General features: G+C 36.5%; 1 protein-coding gene across 1 annotated transcript in view; it reads right to left on the bottom strand.

The window, feature by feature from the left end:
• Positions 1 to 15,370, bottom strand: part of adamts17 (ADAM metallopeptidase with thrombospondin type 1 motif, 17) — a 56,600-nt gene extending 41,230 nt beyond the window's left edge. The window contains exons 1-8 of the mRNA XM_026266407.1: positions 15,339 to 15,370; positions 11,750 to 11,920; positions 8,492 to 8,632; positions 6,773 to 6,923; positions 5,360 to 5,461; positions 4,163 to 4,308; positions 2,784 to 2,953; positions 534 to 661 (exon numbers count right to left, since the gene is read on the bottom strand). Coding sequence (XP_026122192.1) covers positions 534 to 661; positions 2,784 to 2,953; positions 4,163 to 4,308; positions 5,360 to 5,461; positions 6,773 to 6,923; positions 8,492 to 8,632; positions 11,750 to 11,920; positions 15,339 to 15,370 — 1,041 coding nt within the window. The remainder of the gene's footprint in view (positions 1 to 533; positions 662 to 2,783; positions 2,954 to 4,162; positions 4,309 to 5,359; positions 5,462 to 6,772; positions 6,924 to 8,491; positions 8,633 to 11,749; positions 11,921 to 15,338) is intronic.
• Positions 15,371 to 23,801: the final 8,431 nt, after the last annotated feature.

Genomic DNA, 23,801 nt, shown 5'->3' with positions numbered 1-23,801 from the left:
AATATGATCTCACGCTCACCTTTAATCAGTAGACAAATCTTTTCAACTGTTCTAAGTTCTGCACTTCAGGAGGATTATTAACCTTAATCTTCATTGAATTCAATAAGTGTGTCATTTTAATGTGAAAATCTCTCATATCTTACATCAGTCTTCTCATATTGCCGTTTTATTTCAGAGACAACTGCAATCAATAAGATTGTTGTATGATGACCCTGTGTTTCAAAAGTTTGGGATAAATACAATTGTTTTACGAAATACGAAAGTAACTAATACTTTTATTCCACATGAGCACATCAAACATTTCTGAAAGAACATGTGACACTGAAGACTGGAGTAATGATGCTGAAAATTCAGCTTTGACCACAGGAATAAATTACATTTTAAAATACATTCAAATAGAAAACAGCTACTTTAAGTTATAATAATATTTTACTGTATTTTTGATCAAATAAATATCAAATAAATGCAGCTTTAGTAAAAAAAAAAAAATGTACTGACCCCAAACGTTTGAACAGTAGTATGAAAATACACACCTGACATTTTCCACTGACACACAGGTCACTCTCGTAAGGTCCACATGGCGTTCCGTCCAGCACACGCTCTGCAACTAGTACCGGCTCATCATGGCCAATCGGTGAACAATACAGAGCGCATGGCTTTTCTGGGAAATAGAAGCACACACACATACATAAATGCTACATTTAGCATGTACATGCATCATTTTGAATGTAGCCATTTGTTCACAAATTTCCGCCACAAATCAGTTTTATTGGATCCACTCTCTACAGATTGAGCTTTGAGGCTGAAAGAGGCACAAGTTTCTATACTTCCAGTTAGAAAACATGAAGTGCACTCATGGTATTACGTCTACTTAAGAAGATCACAAGCCTGTTTGTGAGTGGCATGTGAGATTTAAGAGCGGCTTTGTGCCCCTTTAGTCTGCGGAAGATGAAAGTTCCCTTATAGGATGAATGTCTGTAAGTGACTCTCGAGCGATCAGAGATTAGAGAGCCTGTGTTTCTGCCATCATGAGGTAAAATACAGAGAGAGCTTCTGAGTGATGCGGTTTCATCGCTTTCGTCAGAGAGGAGGCCATTCAGGTGCATAGGAGGATGTTAGTTCATCTAATTGCTGAAAATAAGTCGATTTCATAGCAAATATAATATGATATAATATAATATATATATATATATATATATATATATATATATATATATATATATATATATATATATATACAGTACAGACCAAAAGTGTGGAAACATTACTATTTTTAATGTTTTTAAAAGAAATTTCTTCTGCTCATCAAGCCTGCATTTATTTGATCAAAAATACAGAAAAAAATGTAATATTGTGAAATATTATTACAACTTAAAATAATAGTTTTCTATTTGAATATACTTTAAAAAAAAATAATTTAAAAAAATAATTAAATTTATTCCTGTGATGCAAAGCTGAATTTTCAGCATCATTACTCCAGCCTTCAGTGTCACATGTAACATCCAGTCTATCACATGATCATTTAGAAATCATTCTAATATTCGGATTTATTATGAATGTTGGAAAAAGTTCTGCTGTCTAATATATTTGATGAAATAAAAGGTTAAAAAGAACTGCATTTATTCAAAAAAAATATATAATAATATATATTCTAATAATATATTTTCTTTACTATCACTTTTCATCAATTTAACACATCATTGCTGAATAAAAGTATTGATTTTATTTAAAAAAAAGAAAGACCAAAATTACTGACCCCAAATTCCTGACCAGTAGGGTATATTGTTATTACAAAATAATTCTATTTTAAAAACATAGCTTTTTTTTCTTTTCTTTTTATTCATCGTAGTATCCTAAAAAAGTATCACATAAAAAAAAAAAAAATATCACACAAAAAATATTAGGCAGCAGAACTGTTTCCAACTTTGGTAATGAATCATCATATTAGAATGATTTCTAAAGGATCATGTGATAATGATCCTAAAAATTCAGCTTTGCATCTCAGAAATAAATGATAATTTAAAGTATAATACATTTAAAAACAATTATTTTAAATTGTAATAATATATCACAATATTAAATTTTTTTCTGTATTTTTGATCAAATAAATTTCTTTCAAAAACATAAAAAATAGTAATGTTTCCAAACTTTTGGTCTGTACTGTACATACACACACACACACACACACACACACACACACACACATATATATATATATATATATATATATATATATATATATATATATATTATGCACGTGTTTCAGTATGACAATCAATATGTAGAAAATAAGTAGACAGAGAGAAAGACAGAAAGACAGACAGACAGACAGACAGACTGACAGACAGACAGATAGATAGATAGACATTTAAATGACAATAAAAAGTATTCAATCTGAAGTATTAATTTTTTTTTCCACACACTGTAATTTTCAGTTATAGTTTGGATGTTGCAAATATGACGAATATGAAAAAACACGTATGAAAATCTCAGACTCTGAAATCATTCATACATGTGAAACCCACATAGCTGTAATCTGGCTCAGAGGAAACAACAATCATATCTTTGTGGCAGTTTTTCTGCTGATTAAGCTATTATACAAGACTTCTTCATTTTATAAATTGTTGTCAAAAGCAAAAAAGCTACAAAATGCATCATATTTTGTGTGAAAGTGTAACATGCTTACGCAAAACAGGCACTATTTCTGAAATCATCATAACAAAATTAGTATGAAACAAACACTGGCCTTTATTCAGCAAACAGAGGTGTATTTTTAGTCTCACCATCATTGATCACAGCTGTCCACATCTGGCTTTTCTTCTTACTGGCCTGCCGATCATGAGTCTGACACTGCTGGTCTCTAAATGTGGGCAGACCCTTCGAACACGGCGGCCCTTCACACACTTTGTGCTCCACGCTGGTCTTCTGACAGTACTTTCCTCCTGGACCGGGTCTGGAGAGCCACAACAACAAGAAATACAGTTAAACATAATGCTCTAGGACCTAAACCTGAAGACAAAGCATGAAGATCATTATCCTAGCTGAAATCCCCTTCGTTTAATGCATCAGGAATTGATTAGATCACAAAAAGTGGTGTTACATACCAGAATGAAGCCAGACTTCAATGCTAAAATGATGCCAAAACGGCTATTTGGCTATTGATTAAAATAATCGAATGGCCAGCACGCCCAAAATGATGTCAGATGAAAAGCTATATTTTGAGGAAAGATTACAGAAGGAGTTTTTGAAATGCACCGTTTGCACCGGACTTCATGTTCTTAAAATCACTAAATGTAACCGACACAGATGACCTCATTAGAGATTTGCATATCAAATGTAATTGGCCCCCTTTTTTTACATTTATTTGCATTCTGAATTAAAACTGGTCTCACATAAAGAATGCAAAACCTACAACCTAAACATTATTTTTGCAAGCACTGCTATTTTTCTTCTTTCAACAAATGCAAATCTAGTTTCTTCCTCACACTCTTTCATTCCCCTTTTTCCACAATTGTGCTTAAAAACAGAACGTGACTTGTATGTCAGCCCTGTTTTTCTTCCTTTTCGCACTCCGGGTTCGCTTGATGCAGCTCCATGTGTTTTATTATCCACAGTGGAGCCGCGCGCAAAAGAGCGATTAGCTCCAGGACGCGGCACGAGATGTTACGTGCGTCCAAAACAAAATGCACACCTTACACCATCGTTTACAAATTGCGCGATGTTCTGCGTTGGAAATAACTTGAGAACTTTGAATTATTACATCATGTTTTAAACACACACACACACACACAAGCTCTCTGGCGGGCTGTCAGGAGTTGAGAAATTACACTCGGAGAGAAACGGCGTCATTAGACGAAGGAGGAGAATGAGAGGAAAGCTTGTTCCTGCCAAAACACAAACAGGATTATTGTGGTGCATTGTGGGTTTGGATGGTGACTGTGTTTGCATTGAGTTTCGATCATCTCTGGACTACAGCCTGTTTGTTCAGTATAGGAGGTGCACGACTACTAGTTAGTAACAGACACTTATATCTGTGAAAGTAAGACTGGATGGCGAATGATGAGTTATTGATATCACTGACACTGACCTGCTGACTACTTTTCTGAACGACTAGTTGTCTACAGAGACATGGATGGAGAAAGTGAGAGATGTAAAGGCTTACGGGGGGTTGTCACATTTCCTCTGTCTGAAGCGCGCTCCTGTGCCACATGTTCGGCTGCACATGCTCCACGTGCTCCATGGACTCCAGTCTCCGTCCACATGCTGCGGGATGGGCGTCTTACTGACACACTCACCCGCCCTGCACCACTAAGAAAGACACACACATAAGTGTTAATCCAGCTAAATGAAGACAAACCACTGATTTATATTGCTTTTATATGAAGTTGAGTACAGGCAGTGCTGCTGTATTGAGACTGCAAATACTGTGTTATAGGGTTTGTTCCCAACCACCGGCCTCATTTATTAAACTGCTGTAATTATGAATTTTATGTGTTAGGAAATCCAAGTTGATAATCCCCCATTGATTTACACCAAAAAATTGTATGCTTTTAAAAAAGAAGTCTCTTCTGTTCACCAAGTCTGATTTTCAAAATTTCAGTAAAACAGTTATATTGTGAAATATTTTTAGTTAAAATAACAGTTTTCTGTTTGGATATACTGTACGTTAAAATGCCATTTATTCCTGTGTTGCAAAGCCGAATTTTCAGCATCATTACTCCAGTTTTTCAGTGTCACATGATTCTTCAGAAATCATTATAATATGCTGATTTGCTGCTCAAGAAACATTAACTATTATACATTTTTAAAACTGTTGTGCTGCTTCATATATTTTGTGGAAACCATGATACATTTTATTTTTCAGGATTCTTTAAAGAAATAATAATAAGAAAAAAAACATTTATATGAAAATTAATACTTTTGTAGCATTATAAATGTGTTTCCTGTCAGTTTTGTTCAATTGAATGGGTCTTTGCTGAATGAAAGTATTAAATAATTTATTAATTTAAAAGTATATGTAAAAAAAAAAAAAAACTTTTGAACGGTAGAGAACATCATTAATATTTAAAATAATAAGTGTAAAGTCTTTTTTGCATTTTAACCCCCCCCCATACAAATCAGCAGGTTTCTGTCATTATAGTAAATGGAACTTTCAGTAGCACTTTCAGTCTGATATTTTGATCTGCTCCACCGCCAAGTCAGCTGCTTTATTCCCTGTCTGTCAAAATGAATTTAACCTTAGTATTGTCCGTTTTTAAATTAAAGGTATAATTTCTTTAATATTAACCCTTTGGGGTCGGGAGGTGTTTTGGGGCCCATGTTTTAACATGCCCTGACATTCATAATCATAATTGGTTACCTTGTCGGCTCCACATTCTGTGCCGTCCAGCGGTGGATCTAGTTTGGTTTTGCATGATGTGTCTCCTTCCACCAAACACCAGAGACCAGCACACATCAGGTGCTGAAAACGCAGACGGTTTACATTTGGAAAGTATAAAAACAAATGTTATCATTATTTTTTCATTCTTATTTGATTTTATAGTTATAAAAGAGTATTAAGCACCCAAAAAATGCATTACCTGAGTGAAAAACAAACACTATACAGAAGTATCTCACAGTAAAGGAAATACCCAAAATAAACCCATTAATATCTCAATGGCATAAAATTTTATTAAATTAAACTAAAAGCTTGTAAATTTCATGTAACCACAGCCTTTTCTTTCCTCTCCTCTAACAAAGAGACAGCCCTTGAGATGGACTGTATTTTCTGTGTCTGTCTGACAAGTTCGTATTTTTACTTTAGCCAGACACGCTCCTTTACTTCTTGTGCTCAATCACATTTTTCAATCTCACAGAGAGAAACATTTTAATGGTGGCAGGACGGCCATTAAATTGCCTTATTTACACTTTGTTTTAGATGTCTCTTATGTCAGCTCCTCTCTGCCTGCCAGCAACAGACTATTCATCTTTCATGTGAATCTAGGTATCTGCTGTTGCACTGCACAATGTGTAGATGGTATACAGTTATGATGGACGGGCAGCAAGTGGAAATGTTTGCAGATACAGCTGATGATTACACGCTCCGGAAAGCATGAACTGACTGTGAACTGATCAGATCAAACCTGATACACCAGCACCTGCCATCCGCTCTGATGTTTTCACTCTGGCAACTTCAGAACTGAAACTTCCAGACGGAAATATCCAGAGATCTGAGGCTTTGCATCGACAAACATGATTTATGATTACGTGCAGATACTCTTTTATGTTATTCGCCTGCTACAAATGTAGCCTGGATAATTTTACACTTCCACTAGCTACATATGGGAATGATCTTAGGCCCAAGACAACACTGAACTGAACTAAAATAAACTAAAATAAAACTATGTATTATATGTACTATATAATATGTATTATTATAATATTCATTAAAATGTATACATTTACATTTATTTCATAAAGAAATTAATTTTTTTCCTTTTTTTTATGCAATATGTAGGAGGAGGCTTTGTACAGATAAGCGTGAAACCCTTTATATTATTCACTTCAACTAGTAACATATAAGAATGATCCCAGGACCAAGACAACAATAAAGAAACTGCAACAGGATTCTGCAACATGTATGAGCTTGTTTAGGTCAGAAAGTTTGAGTTGCATGTTGCCGGTGTTTATTTGTGTGCATGTATGCTGCATTGTGTCCGTTTATGGTATAGAAGCATGTAGTGCATGAACACAGACTGATATCACTGCATTCCCAGCTGAAAGATACACACACCTCCATGTCAGTGCAGAACGTAGCGTTGGTGCCGAAGAGGATCTGGCACTGTTCATCAGCGCTGTAGTGCATCCCGGGAAGTTTGGCCGGCAGACGGATGAGGTAGCGGTTACGTGGGTCAGTATGCAGCAAACAGGCACTTGCTTTCGATCTGGGAGACAGTAGGATGTTACAGAAATGATGTGAATAACATCTTCACACACAACTGGAGGAATTGCAGACTTTTCTATAAAAGAAATTAGGAATTGCTGTGCTTCTAATACTGGCTTTCCATTGCTGATACATTTGCTCAAAGTAAAATTCCCCTTTCTCATCTTTCTATACATGTAAGTGTAAGATTAGACAAACACAGACAGCTGTAGCAGGACAGACTTCTGCAAAACCAAGAGTGGCTCCCAAATTCCTATTCAAGGAGTGCAAAGGAAAAATATTTAGAAAAGGCTGACGTTGATGCCTTAAAGCCTAATGAGCACATACACTTCTGGATTTTCAAGCATGCCTGCTCTCTGTAAATATTTAATATTTTAGCTCATCCTAAAATAATCAGGCAGGCATGTGCTTAAAACAATGCGCTTAAGAAAAAAATAAAAAAGTGTTATGGTGTGTAAGGTATGCAAATGAATTAATAAATAAATAAAGATATTCAAAAGGAAATTGTTGATTTGAATTAAATAAAATAAAATAAACAGGGGGAAATTAATCAATGGGAATTTAATAAAATAAAATAAAAACACTGACAATGCCTGTATAATATGGTTTATACAGTCACATGATAAAATAAAATGTAACAAATGTAAACTAAAATGAAAGAAATTAACACAAAATTAAATAAAATCATGCTACACACTAAACGTCTATGTATGTTTATGTACAAGTAACAACTGGCGAATTGTGTGAATTCACAATAATTATGGGATTGCCTTCTGCAGGATGAATACATGTGATACTGCTCCTAAACGTGATCAAAATAAGGCAGCATAATTTTGCTGCTTACCTTTTGGAAAAGCCTTCATGCAGTGTGCACCTACAGTATGACGCCTACATAGACAGCTCACCAGGTTTTGGAGCAGAGCCATGCTGTCGTGTTATCGTAGCACAGAGCTTTACTCTACAGGAAAAAACACTAATCTGCCTGATTGTATCTGGCATGAAAATGCTTTCAGAAGCTGAACAGCAGAGTTTGGATAGTGCTGGTATCTGCTTGGATATGGTGACACTCTGTAGCCTGAATTGAGGTCAGAAGCGCAGCAGGCACAGCAGACAGTGAATCCTGCCGCTTTATTCTGTCATCGGCTGCAGTACATCCGTGAGGATCGATGACTCCAGCCAGTTCTTTGTTTGTAGAGCCACAGCAGACACTAGTAAGCCTGGGCTTCCAGAATGAACTCTCTTCTATTCAAATGCATATATATATATCTGCATCCTGGAGGGCCGGTGTCCTGCAGAGTTTGATTCGGGTTGGAGCTAAACCCTGCAGGACACTTGCCCTCCAAGAAAACGTTCGGTAACCATTGCTTTAGGGTCTTAATGGAGAGTCTATAACTATAATTCTCTGGTTAAAATTTCTCAATGGTAGTGTAAAACAACCCTCTTTTTATTATTCATTATTGGTTATAGAAAACCGACAGGCAATAGCACCTACTATCACCTAAGCTACCGATAACACCTAAAAACAAAGGCTAGCTTAAAGATTGTATATCTTATGGCACACAATCTCACCTGAGGAACTTCTCCAGGTCGTCATGACTGCAGCTAGACCAGGAGAGGTCACTGGGGTTACGACCTTTGACCCATTCCCCGGACATGATGTGAGAGTGGCCCGTGCAGCTGGCGTGATCGTCATCATGGCTCATGCCCATGCTAGAGAGACAAGAACATCAGAAACAACAAACACTAACAAGAAACAGCAGTGATCTGACAAAATAGAAGTCTCACCCAGGCAAACACAAAAAATTGTTATTGTGCTTGTTAAACATAATCATTAACACACTGTTTAATAAGCTTCCCTTGAATGCATTATACAATATTACTCTGAAACAGAGCATGTGTTCTCATGAAAACCAAAGCAACCTGAGTCAGAGTGGGCCGCAACAGTGCTTTCTCCTTAGCCCTGACCTACATTTCTCAAATTAAAAACAACAACCGAAAACTGAAAGCAGCGACAGAGAGCTCAGGAACTAATAAAGAGAGCAGTGTGGATTTCTAGGCTGTGTCTCGGCTCCTGCTAAACACCAAAGCAATAAAAGTAAAAAAACTCACAACTAACACAATAGAATTCAAGGAGTCGCTGCGGAGAACTAAAGGAACAAGGAGAAGAATGTGAATGCTACAGCAGCTTCATTGTCACTTTCTTTTCAGCTCTTACACAGATGAGTGGCTTTTAATGTCAGCGGGGTGAGTTGGTTAATAAGTGGATTGAGATGAGAATCTCTCTCACACTCAAACAATCATGGGAGGTTTTAAGGGTGCCAAATGTCTGTTGTGTTAAATTTGTTTAAGGGAGAAAAAACACGATTGGCCTTATTAAAACAGGACGTTTTGTTGCCAAGCTAATAACGGTCAAGTGCTTTTACACGCCAAATACCCTATCAAGCGTGCACTGGACATAAAAGACTTGGAAGGGAAGGCATCATGCATGACCAGCAGAGACTTACAGATATGGGCTGGTAATCTAAAGGTCCAACAAGGTGTTGTCAGCATATTGCTATGAACTTCAAACTTTCTCACTGACAAAAAGGAGTCAAAATTTGCTTAGAAAATGTAATTGCATAGGCTACAATAAAGGGATCTCTGATGTCTATAAACTGTACAAGCTACTCACCAAATGTCAATATCCTGTTTCATGCCTCTAACTCTACATATGATCAAAAGTAACAGCAAAAAACACCCAAACTTTTTCAAATTGCACACATTAACAACTGTATTGTTTGTAAATTACGTGCAGAATTTTCCCCTCCCATCTGCGCTTTTATGGAATTGCGCATTAACACTAATTTTCCCTGTTTAGTAAGTCATGCCCTAAGTGGCTAATTAAACTATGATGGAAACAAAAACAATCGCACACTGGATGCAAGTAAAAAGTTTAAAAAAGTGATTTATCTGCAACTCTAAAGGACAATATTTTCTTTTACAAAAGAATATAATATATATATAAAAAAAAGCTCTTCTTTATTCTATTTATCATAGAATGCTGAAAATAAAAAAAAATATTAAATGAAAAAAAATTATTTAAAAAAATTCTTGAGCAGCAAATCTGCATATGAGAATGATTTCTGAAGGATCATGTGACACTGAAGACTGGAGTCATGATGTTTAATCACATTTTAAAATATATATTCACATAGAAAGCAGTTATTTTAGACACATTTTCACAATACTACTGCCTATACTGCATTTTTTATCAAATAAATGCAGGCTTAATGAGCACAAGAGACTTCTTTTAAAATCTTACCAGCTCCAAACTTTTGAACCGTGTCATTCAAATTCACACGTGTAATTTTCCAATCTCACCTGCAAGCACCAATTACTCTATCAATTCATTAAACAGACACTCATTTATCCTTATTCTGAAAGGTGCTTTGACTAATGAGCGCATAAGCAATGATGACACTAATGAGGTATTGTGAGTGGAGTAAAATATGACGTGACCGGCAGCTCCCATTCAGAGGATATTTTCATTTCGAATGAATCGATCCATGTTGCAAACCCCACATTAGCGTTACGCCAATGTTCCTCAAGTGCCGTGATCATGCTCCTTCAGCTGTTATTATTGGAAAATGATCAACGTCTACACTTGATAAAGCGAGACGAATGGAGCGGTGCTAAAACAAGACTCCCAGACAGTCATTAAGCTTCGTTACGCCCGTGCGCCAAATCAAAAGGTCGTGAGCAGATGAAAGATGAGAAACTCCGCTCTCTACTCAGAGAAATCTCAATCCATCAGAAACTGTAATGCTGTTGCATGCGTTTATTAGAGCCTGTAAATGCCATGCTGACAGAAATATTCAACGCTAGCAACTCTATAAAATAATCATATTGACATATCTTGCTACAGCTTATATTGTAAAGACCTAAACGTGCACATAAACCCATAACGCACTCACTTTAATAGAGTTTTTACAGACTGGAGACAATGGAGCCCTGTGTGCGTGTGATGACTGGGATAGCGGTATCGGCACCAGTCAGGCGTGATCGGTGCCAGCTCATTACTGCCGGGCATTAAAGCCAAATTTGGCCCATGGCGGCACATTATACTGGAGCAGGTACGGCGATAACTCCTCTGAAGACTGGCGCTTATGCTAATGTAGCTTGGCCGTTTTTCCAGACAAATTTTGGTGTTGGCTACCCATCATTGTTCTATCAAAGAGGGCTTTATGCTAGTGAGGAGATGAAGGGGAGCTATTGTGAGAAGCATATTTTTGTTCGGGCAGAGCAGGTAATATGTCGTTGTGGCATTCGGTTCAATCCTATAACTCATGTGTGAACACAAAATTTTCATTTACAGCATGCTCTCTTTCAAGTACTTCTAGGTTTTCCAAAGCACACAGTGGGGATGGAATTGTGTTCAGGGTCTCGATCACTCATTTAACAAGAGAAACCTGATATAGAGGGACATATGCAAGTAACCTGTTGTTAAAAGAGTAGAGGTGGTTATTTAGAAAAAATCTACAGAATGCAATGCATGGTTTAAATAAATAAAATATAAAAATAAATTTAGATTACAAACTAGATATTTACAAGTCTGAAGTTGAGTCTGATATTGGATGGAGATCTGATTGGGTGCCTGGGTGGTTTTGGTAAGCTAAGCTGAGATTGCATACATCTACATGTCTGACCAAATTGGCAAATGCTGTGGGCCTTAACCTAAACATGTCCTGTCCCATGTGAACTAGTTGCATATTTAATTGCCAATTACAGCTGATGATGGAGCAAACCTGTCAATCACAAGGGCCAGATTTCTATAGTGTTTGGACTCACTTGTGGCCAAGCTCATGAGCGATGGTGAAGGCCAAGTTGAGTCCGTTGTCCTCCGCCAGCACACACTTCCTCTTGGAGCTACAGGTGCCGCCCAGATAAGCGATTCCTGTGGAGAGAGCAAAGCACAGAGTGAGAAGATAAAGGATAGACAGGAAACCACAAAATCTGACACTTTAATGCCTGAAGCTCATTCACACTGACTGGAGACTGGTCGTTGCTGCTAATCGCTGTCAGTTTTAGCTTACTTTTGGCCTCCTCGTAACTGAGAGGTTTGTAATTGTGGTTGTGTTTTTATGCCAGTTTTGCCCGCCTGTACTGAGGATTAACAACAGATTTCTTTCAAGAAATTTTTCTAAAAGGAAAAAGCAGTGCCAAAAAGGACACAGTTATGCCATTCATTTCATATTCAACATCTTCCTCTCTACATATATTAATAAAAAAAAAAACATTAAAATATAAAAAAATATATTAAACATAAAACCTAAATAATTAAAGACTATATTATATAATATTTTATATGTTATGTGTAATATATTTTTATTATTATAATTTATAAATAATATTCTAATCATACTTTTTTTGTTATCTGGTTAGTTTAAAAACAAACAAATAAATAAATCCTCAAAGCAATTCTATAAAATAAAGTACCAAACAATTACAAAAACAAAAAATTATCGGCCGACATTTGACATTTTTCAGATATCAGAATCAGCTGATAACTTTTTCTGTTTGACCGATATGTTCAAGATGGGACTTTTATTATAATGACACTGAGAGCGGCAGCGCCTGAGCACACAGAGCTCACATTCATCTTTTTTTTTTTTTGCTGTCAGCATTGCCAGTCATATCATTTTCACTGTGTGCTGTATGTAAAATGAGTGTTACCCTTGCTTTATTTGAAAAATATGAATCCCAATGCACACAAACTTCCCAGAATACTGATTGCCCTGTTGGTTACAGTGTTTACAGTTATTTTACCTATGGATTGATGCTTTTCTTACAGATTTCTACTCATTTGAACATTTGTTTGAATGCATTATTGAGAGAGCAATTGCATGTGAATAAGTGTCGTAGAACTTGTTTAAATCATGCTTTCTGATGAAAATATCTATATCTAGAAGGAACCAACAAATTCCTTGGGAACTATACCCGAAGGTTGCAGGTTTCGAGTCTCGGTGCTGGCAGGAGTTGTAGGTGGGAGGGAGTGAATGAACAGCGCTCTCTTCCACCCTCAATACCCATGGCTGAAGTGCCCTTGAGCAAGGCACTGAACCCCCAGTTGCTCTACGGGCGCTGGATCTATAGCTGCCCACTGCTCCAGGTGTGTGTTCACAGTGTGTTCACTTCTCACTGCTGTGTGTGTACACTTGGAAGGGTTAAATGCAGAGCACTAGTTCCGAGTATGGGTAACCATACCTGGCAAATGTCATGACTTTTACTTTTTTTTCTGATTTGAGTGATCCTTCTCTATCAAGCTAAACTAAATATGTTTAACACATGAATTCCTGCTAAATACGCAGTTATATTAAAGGTCACTGGCATGAACTGCACTAGTGATTCTTGCAGCAGCGCGGGAAAACCTCAACAATCCACTCTGCGCTCATACTCTGATGAATAGTAATCAAAAAAATGTATCGGCTTTATATCAGCTATCGTGCCCCCTGCTTTCCAAGATTTCAGGATCGGCATCGGCTGTCAAAAAAACTATATCGGTCGACCACTACTGGCAACCCCCCACAACACTGTAACTTCATGACAGTGAGTTTGCACAGACAATCAACAGTCTGAATGTCTTCAGAAAATATAAAACTCTATACGTTAGCACAAATGCTTTTTGTACAAACTGACAGCAAACTCATGTCCTATATGAGTCAGAATCTCTGTCCCTGAGTGATGGCACATCAGAAAGTCTACATCACATCACAGACTATCACCTTTCTAGTGTTCTTGTGAAAGCACCTGGTTTGTGTCTGACACTGGATGAAACCCAGACAGCCCCACTTAGCCTCTGACCACTGTAAGTGAAATCAATAACCAGAGAATGAAATTCAGCCCAGATGCTTGTGTTAAAAAAGGAAAGACAGCACAAAACTGTGTTTAGGACGACAAGAGAGCAGTTTGGTCTAGCAGAGGTACTTTTACATGGAATAACAACAGGAAATGAGCTCTGATTGTATGTGCAAATGACAGGTCACATTTTTCAATTTGTGCGATTTTTCCAAAATGCATCTCATGCAATTATAGCACTGCATTGTTAAAGAATACTATATGAAGTATGAATTGAAATATACGATATTTAGAAGGCTTCAACTGGTCAAATCTGGTCAAAACATCCATAAAAATGTACATATGCAGGCATAAAAAATTATTTATCTGAATTTTCAATTAGTAAATGTCCAAAAAAAAAAAATAAAAAAAAGTTAATGCAACTTCTGTTTGGGAGCATAAATACAATGCCTTAAAATGTTGATTACATGGGCAGCTCATTACCACAGGTTTTGAAACAAGTATATGATTACTTTAACCAACTTGAATAATTGAATAATTGAACATAAATAAGCATTAAAAAGCCTATGCACAGTAACAGCTGTTTACTATCAAGACGCAATGAAAATTCAGAACAACAACAGTGTGACTTAAAAGGCCCGTGAGAAAAAGAAAAATGCAACCATGTAACACACATCTTATTAAAAAACTAGACTAGAAATAATTTCTGGTCTTACATGTTTCACAGATTGGTTCAATAAATATTGTTCTAGAGCAATAAAAACAGAAACCCTGCAATTACAAAATAAAAGAGACATTTGGATGTTCCACTGTAGCTCATAAATCAACGTTTCTATGTTATTTGCTCACAGTGCTTGATGACTGATCCTGGAAACAATTGCAATGTACTGTAACATGCAGTAAAAACAAATGAACTGTGCTTTATCACTCTTCAATCTACGATGTAGAAATACTCTGAAAACAAAACACATCTTAGTCAATCCATGTATGGAGACTAAGCTGAAATAAAAAAAAAATCATTCGACTAGCACAGCATCAAAGATGTAATATCATATTAGCGATACAGATGACGTGATGATCTTTACACATGAAGCTGAGGTCTAAAACACATGTCGGAAAATAATGGGCTGTGCCATTTTTACACTGACTGGAACTGTATGATGGAAACATTATTTTCCCTGAATGCCATATAAAAAGAACAGAAGGTTGATTGGAAAACAGATGTTGTCCTAAATTCCTCCACTTCCCCTCTAAAACTCCATTTCTTTTTTCTTTCTTTCTTTCTTTATTATTTTTTTTTTTTACAGCCATGCATACTTAGACAAGTGCTGCAATTATATCTGCTACATCTGTCACAAGCTGATTTACAGTCTGAGGTCAGATGAGTTCAAGTTTCTGTAAGCAAGTCTCTGCAATCGTTCTGTGCAGATATTTTTATAGCTTGCTGTGAGTTGATGGAATGTAATCTATAATGTGTAATGACTGTTGGGATGGGTGAACTACACATGACAGACAGGTAGGCTTAATAACACCTTCACTGCAAATGAATGGAAAGGAGAGCTCAGCAAATTATTTAAGCTACCTTTTGTATTCCATGGAAAAAGTGAGAGCCATCGGGTTTGGAATGACACGAGGGAGAGCAATGATGATACAGGATTGAAAAGTGAACTGAACTGAGGTCGAAATTGAACTGAATTGTAAATTTAGTTAACTGAATTTCATTGCTGAATTTGATGAGAAATGTATGAATTTACGAGGGGGGGGGGGGTAAAAAATAACAGAAATTCTGAAATAGAACAGAATTTAACAGAAATTAATTTAATTAAATTTGCTGTAATTGTTAAGACAACGGACAAGACGGACGGACGGAAGGACAGACAGACACACAGACAGACAGACAGATAGATAGATAGATAGATAGCAAGCCGCTGATATCAGCAACTGAATTTGACACAGCGCTCGCCACGGGCCCCACAGCTCATGTCCAGCCAGGCAGACTCAGAAAGACAGGCCTAAATACACATGGCGCTGGGAGATATTTTGCCGATTACTTATTTGGGGTTAATTTGCCGTTAGCACATGTAGAGTGCTTTGCATTCACAAGTTGAGCCCTTTCGTGACGAGAGAAGAACAGCGAATCTACCAGCTCAGCAACCTGGGCGGCCTGGCTGAACACGGACAAATGCTTTGTTATTAGTTGTGAGGAGCGCTTTCAGTCAACTGCTTTAAATGGCAACAGTGACAAACAATGTCAAATCACATGCTGGATCAGTCTTTTAACTATCTGTATAGATATATGTATATATATTATATACAGTATATATACTGCAGTAGGACGTCATTATGTCACAGTGTTTTTCCATTTTCACTGTGTTTGTCCTCATTTCCTGTTTCCAACAGCAAGCAGAGAGACATTCAGCTGCTTTAATTTAAAACGCAAGAATGTGAAACAACAAACATACAAAAAGATCTACAGATTAACAGATCTTTTTAATATCTCCAAGTTTGGTTGTCAACCTGAAATCAACAGAAATGACACTCGCAAAACATTTTATTACGTAAAATGATTTATTCATTTATCACCATTACTATCACTAATACTAGTTTCATGTAATATATTTTTATTTACTGTTTTTATTACTTTATTTTAATAATCAATCTTCTTTTCTCAAAAGCATAGTGACAAAGAACACTTTTTCTATTATTAGGGCTCAAGCCCGAAGGGGCGAAGAGCCCTATTGTTCCCCTAAGGATTATTCTTTTTCTTATTATTAGGGCTCAAGCCCAAAGGGGCGAAGAGCCCTATTGTTCCCCTAAGGATTATTCTTATTATTATTATTATTATTTTTTTTATTTTTTTTTAAACCTTCCGGGCATTTTTGGGGGCCTTAACATGCTCAAAAACTCTTGAAAATTGGCACACTCATTGGAATCTGCGGCCATCAGGACGCCACAGAGACTGGCACCCGGGCGTGGCACAGGGGCTCTACAGCGCCCCCTGGAACACAGTCAGACACCTTGAACCATAGCTCACACACACTTGCATGTATTTATATGAAACTCAGTACACTTATAGATCTCATTGAGCTGAACAACTTTCGCACTCTATGTCATAGGCTCCGCCCAACAGGAAGTCAGCTATTCAGGGCTGTTTAAAAAAAGCATGCTCTGGAATTTGAAATACTCCTCTGAGGTTTTCAACCCGTTCGCCACGAAACTTGGTGAACATGATCTCAAGACATTGGGGATGAAAAATTGCGAGGGGATTTTTGATATCTCGAACGGTTTGCTCGTGGCGAGGCTTTGAAATTATGGTGAGAAATAAGAAACAGGAAATGTCTAATAACATCCACATACATTTCCTGAATTTGATCAAACTTCATTGGTTTGTTCGTTGTATGATACTGATCGTATATATGTGACTATTAAGAGTCAACATTATAGCGCCACCAACTGGCAGCAGGAAGTGTGTCATTTTCCAAATGCTTTGAATTCAGCATCTTATTTTTACTCTATTTACTTAAAACTTCATCAGAATAATGACAAAACACGGCCGATGTAAATCTGTTGTGGGGATATTGATATCTGATATAGTGTTGCCATGGCAACGTGTCAAACTTGAATGTTCTGTTATGGTGAGTTTGAGGCAGACAACAAGCTCAGATTTACATGAAACTCAAAACACATATCAGTATTAGTGATAGCTAGACAATGGCAAAAGCTTTTAAAAGGGCGTGAAGGAGGCACTCTATAGCGCCACCTTTTGTCAAAAGTGGGGGGGTTAGTTTTAGCTACAGACACCAAACTTGGTACATAAATTGTTCTTCTCAAGACGGACAACTTTCTAATTCGCAGTCATAAGCTACGACCAACAGGAAGTTGGCTATTTTGACTTGAATATGGATTTTTGGGAATTTTCTTTTGTGAATTAATGCATACTCCTCCCAGGGGAAGTACACTATACACACCAAACTTTGTCTACATTAAGAAAAACCATTGAGGAACTTAAATTGCGAACGGATTTTGGTTAGCTTGAACGGTTTTGTCGTGGTGAATTTTTGAAATGACAGTAAAAAGGGAAACATTAATTGTCTTGTATGTTTAAATTGCAGCTTCCAAACACTTCAAAGCATTTTTTCATACAAAGATCAAATCATTCTGAGGAAATATGCATAGTTTCACGACTTTACAACACTGTATGGATAAAAGAAAATTAAAAAACTGTCAGACTTCTCAACTGACATGATCTCACTCTGGCCACTCTGTCTGTGTGAGGAAAGGGAGGGGGAGAGGGAGGGGGAGTGTGAGGGGGTTGGTGACAGTGTGTGTGGACTGTAGGGAGGGGCTGTCTGGCAGAGAGAGAGAGAGGGAGACCTAATCATCCCTTTAATAATCAGGAAAAAAAAATCTATATTTTAAATTGTTATTGTTTTTGTTGTTGCTAATGGTGGTGTTTTTTCCTTTCATTACAGGTTAAGAAATCTCTTAGGCCTTATCCTTTTCTGACAGTTTTAGGGATTTAAAAACATCCTAAGAACCCTAATTTGTGCTGCAAATAATAATTTCAAACTCATTTGATACTGACCTATGACAACCTGTGACGTGACATGACATTTATTAATCTCATGGATGTAACAGTAAAACTCTTCAACTGACAGATAAAGCTGCAATGCAAGCAAAACTATTTCACAAATGCTTATAGGTCATTAAAATCATTACAAAACACTAATACATTATTTAAGGATTTGGTAACACTGTAAAATAATGTCTAATTTGTTAACATTAGTATATGCAATGATAACACTTTATAATAATTGCACTCATTAGCTAAGCATTAGTAAATAGTTCATGATTATAAAGCCTTTTCCCTTAATAATAGTCATTATTAAGCAGTAATACATCCATAAATAAATTGTTCTTGGTTTAAAAGCACATATATTACAAAGGAGATTAAAGTCTCAGTTGTCTTATAAAATAAATAAATAAACACAACCCAGTTTGATTCAGAATTCAGAAATATTTATTTCAAGATGCAATAAAAGGAAACTGTACACTTGAATAGCTTTTATGCGATTCTTGAAGGATTAGCATCACCTCCTCTTGTAAGATGGTTTGAGGAATATATCTTCGAGATTGTACCGCTGCTCCCTATATGCATAGTATGCAGTCTTCTTAGGGCACCAAGTCCCAGAGGGGGCACCATCCCAGTTGCTCAAAAAAAAAAAAAAAAAACATGCGCCATTCTCCCATCCGCGCTCGCGACCGCTCACACCTCATGTTTGCGGCTGAATGTTCGTAATTGATGGATGGACATCTATGCCTGGGTATAGGACATCAGCAATCCGGAACAGAGAAAAGAAAACTAAAGAAAATAAAACAGGCATAAAGTTGTCTTGACATTGGAGTTTCTAGAGTCTCAAATTTAGGGCCGGTCTCTAAAGTTACATGTGCTATTGTTAAATAATTTTCTAACGTCAGTAGCATTTGAAGAGAATGACTTACAGTCATAAAAACAACTGTAATTGTTCATCTAGGTGACAGCTATAATGCACAATTAAATTGAATGTTTGATATTTATTACAACAAACTGTAAGTCATATGTAAATTATGCTACTTTTTCACATGGGCTCAAATGCAAATTTGAAGCTCAATAGCATTTGAGAAGAAAGACTTGCAGTCATAAAACAATTGTAATGTGTTCATATAGGTGTCAGCTACAATGCACACCTTATACATTTTTTATTAATATTAAAATAAAGTGTTACTAAAGTTATATATATTGTTCTGTGTATGTGATTTCAAAGTCTAGATTGGTCGGATTAACCCTTTAACTGCCGCATCCCTTAAAACTTGATTGTCAGAGGGTTACTGTAAATGCTTATGCCCGCTGGGCACAGTTATCCTGATGCCACCGGGGTGGCGTTGCACTGATGGCTTGAGCCCGACATCGCTGCTTGCAGCTATATTTAGGGCTCAAGCCCGAAGGGGCGAAGAGCCCTATTGTTCCCCTAAGGATTATTCTTTTTAGGGCTCAAGCCCGAAGGGGCGAAGAGCCCTATTGTTCTTCTAAGGATTATTCTTGTTATTAGGGCTCAAGCCCGAAGGGGCGAAGAGCCCTATTGTTCTTCTAAGGATTATTCTTGTTATTATTATTTTTATTTTTTATTAAACCTTCCGGGGTGTTTTGGGGGCCTTAACATGCTCAAAAACTCTTGAAAATTGGCACACACATTGGAATCTGCGGCCATCAGGACACCGCAGAGGCTGGGACCCGGGCGTGGCACAGGGGCTCTACAGCGCCCCCTGGAAGACAGTCAGAATTCTTGAACCATAGCTCACACACACTTGCATGTATTTATATCAAACTCGGTACACTTATAGATCTCATTGAGCCGAACAACTTTCACACTTTATGTCATAGGCTCCGCCCAACAGGAAGTCAGCTATTCAGGGCTGTTTAAAAAAAGCATGCTCTGGAATTTGAAATACTCCTCTGAGGTTTTCAACCCGTTCGCCACGAAACTCGGTGAACATGATCTCAAGACATTGAGGATGGAAAATTGCGAGGGGATTTTTGATATCTCGAACGGTTTGCCCGTGGCGAGGCATGGAACTTATGGCGAGAAATGAGAAACAGGAAATGTCTAATAACATCCACATACATTTCCTGAATTTGATCAAACTTCATGGGTTTGTTCGTTGTATGATACCGATTGTATATATGTGGCTATTAAGAGTCAACGTTATAGCGCCACCAACTGGCAGCAGGAAGTGTGTCATTTTCCAAATGCTTTGAATTCAGCATCTTATTTTTACTCGATTTACTTAAAACTTCATCAGAATAATGACAAAACACGGCCGATGTAAATCTGTTGTGGGGATATTGATATCTGATATAGTGTTGCCATGGCAACGTGTCAAACTTGAATGTTCTGTTATGGTGAGTTTGAGGCAGACAACAAGCTCAGATTTACATGAAACTCAAAACACATATCAGTATTAGTGATAGCTAGACAATGGCAAAAGCTTTTAAAAGGGCGTGAAGGAGGCACTCTATAGCGCCACCTTTTGTCAAAAGTGGGGGGGTTAGTTTTAGCTACAGACACCAAACTTGGTACATAAATTGTTCTTTTCAAGACGGACAACTTTCTAATTCACAGTCATCAGCTACGATCAACAGGAAGTCGGCTATTTTGATTTGAATGTGTATTTTTGAGATTTTACAGTTGTGAATTAATGAATACTCCTCACAGGGGAAGTACACTATACACACCAAACGTTGTCTACATGAAGAAAAAACATCGAGGAACTTAAATTGCGAACAGATTTTGATTAGCTTGAACGGTTTTGTCGTGGTGATTTTTTGAAATGACAGTAAAAAGTGAAACATTAATCGTCTTGTATTTTTAAATTGCAGCTTCCAAACCTTTAAAAAACATTTTTAATTTAGAAAACCAGTGATTCTGAGGAAATATGCATAGTTTCATGACTTTACAGCACTGTATGATTAAAAGAAAATTAAAAAACTGTCAGACATTTGATCTCACTCTGTCACTCTGTGTGCTGACTCTGTGTGTGTGTGTGAGTGGGGGAGGGGTGTGAGCTGAGTGGCAGACAGACAGAGAGAGAGAGAGAGAGAGAGAGAGAGACTTAAACATCTCTTTAATCACCAGAAAAAAAACTGTATTTTAAATAGTTATTTTTTTGTTGTTGTTGCTAATTGTGCTGTTATCATTACATCTTAAGAAATATCTTAGGCCTTATCCTTTTCTGACAGTTTCAGGGATTAAAAAAAATCCTAAAAACCTTATTTGTGCTGCAAATAATAATTTCAAACTCATTTGATACTGACCTCTGTCACCCTGTGACATGACATTTATTTGAATTTACATAATCTCAAGGATGTAACAGTAAAACTGTTCAGCTCACAGATGAAGACTAAGCTTTAATGCAAGCAGAACTATTTCACAAATGCTTATAGGTTAATGAAATCATAACAAAACACTTTTAAATTATTTAAGGATTTTGTAACACTTTAAAATAATGTCTCAATTGTTAACATTAGTAAATGCATTGGTAACACTTCATAATAGCTGCAATTCTTAGCTAAGCATTAGTAAATAGTCAGTTCATGCTTTATATAGCCTTCTCCCAAAATTAATATTTTAGTAAGCATTTTATAAATACAGCTATAATTAAATTGTTCATGGTTTATATGCACATTTATTTTGAGGAGATTAAAGGCTGTAATCTCCCTAAAAAAAATGTAAAATAAAAAATAAAATAAATAAAATAAACAAACACAGAACTCATAAATATTTATTTCAAGATGCAATAAAAGAAAACTGTACACTTGAATTTATATATATATATATATATATATATATATATATATATATATATATATATATATATATATATATATATATACACACACACAATTGCATAAGTTTATATTTAAAAATGTTTAGCAAGTGTACAGCTAATAATAATAATAATGCATTTTATTTAGTTTTAGCTACAGACACCAAAACTCGGTACTTAAATTGTTCTTATCAAGACGGACAACTTTCTAATTCACAGTCATAAGCTACGATCAACAGGAAGTCAGCTATTTTGATTTGAATGTGTATTTTTGAGATTTTACAGTTGTGAATTAATGCATACTCCTCACATGGGAAGTACACTATACACACCAAACTTTGACTACATGAAGAAACAACATCGAGGAACTTAAATTGCGAACGGATTTTGGTTAGCTTGAACGGTTTTGACGTGGTGATTTTTTGAAATGACAGTAAGAAGGGAAACATTAATTGTATTGTATGTCTAAATTGCAGCTTCCAAACACTTCAAGGCATGTTTTCATACAGAGATCAAATCATTATGAGGAAATATGCATAGTTTCATGACTTTACAACACTGTATGGATAAAAGAAAAGAAAAAACTGTCAGACTTCTCAACTGACATGATCTCACTCTGGCCACTCCGTCTGTGTGAGGAAAGGGAGGGGGAGAGGGAGGGGGAGTGTGAGTGTGAGGGGGTTGGTGACTGTGAATCTTTGGTGACTGACAGTGTGTGTGGATTGTAGGGAGGGGCTGTCTGGCAGAGAGAGAGAGAGAGAGAGAGGAGAGAGAGAGAGAGACCTAATAATTCCTTTAATAATCAGGAAAAAAAATCTATATTTTAAATTGTTATTGTTTTTGTTGTTGCTAATGGTGGTGTTTTTTTCCTTTCATTACAGGTTAAGAAATCTCTTAGGCCTTATCCTTTTCTGACAGTTTTTGGGGATTTAAAAACATCCTAAGAAGCCTTATTTGTGCTGCAAATTATAATTTCAAACTCATTTGATACTGACCTATGAAAACCTGTGACATGACATGACATTTATTAATCTCATGGATGTAACAGTAAAAACTCTTCAACTGACAGATAAGCTGCATGCAAGCAAAACTATTTCACAAATATAGGTCATTAAATCATTACAAAACACTAATAATTATTAAAGGGTTTGGTAACACTGTATAATAATGTCTAATTTGTTAACATTAGTAAATGGCATTGGTAACACTTTATAATAACTGCATCATTAGCTAAGCATTAGTAAATAGTTCAATGATTATAAAGCCTTTTCCCTTAATAATAGTCATTTATTAAGCAGGAATACATCTCTAATATACATGTTTTTTGGTTTAAAGCACATATTTACAAGGAGATTAAATTTCAGTTGTCTTATAAAATAAATCAATAAACACAACCCAGTTTGATTCAGAATTCAGAAATATTTATTTCAAGATGCAATAAAAGGAACTGTACACTTGAAAAGTTTTGAGCGATTCTGAAGGACTAGCATCACCTTCACTTGTACGATGGTTTGAGGAATATATCTTCAGATAGTACCGCGCTCCCTATATGCAGAGTATGCGTCTTCGTAGAGCACCAACTCCAGAGGGGCCCAGTTGCTCAAAAAAAAAAACAAATATGCGCCATTCTCCCATCCGCGTCTCGGACCACTCAATAGCATTTGAGAAGAAAGACTTGTAG

Source organism: Carassius auratus, chromosome 7, assembly GCF_003368295.1.
Source record: "Carassius auratus strain Wakin chromosome 7, ASM336829v1, whole genome shotgun sequence".
NCBI lineage: Eukaryota > Metazoa > Chordata > Actinopteri > Cypriniformes > Cyprinidae > Carassius > Carassius auratus.
The sequence above is the reverse complement of the archived record's forward strand: the minus strand, read 5'-3'. Positions and strand labels throughout refer to the sequence as shown.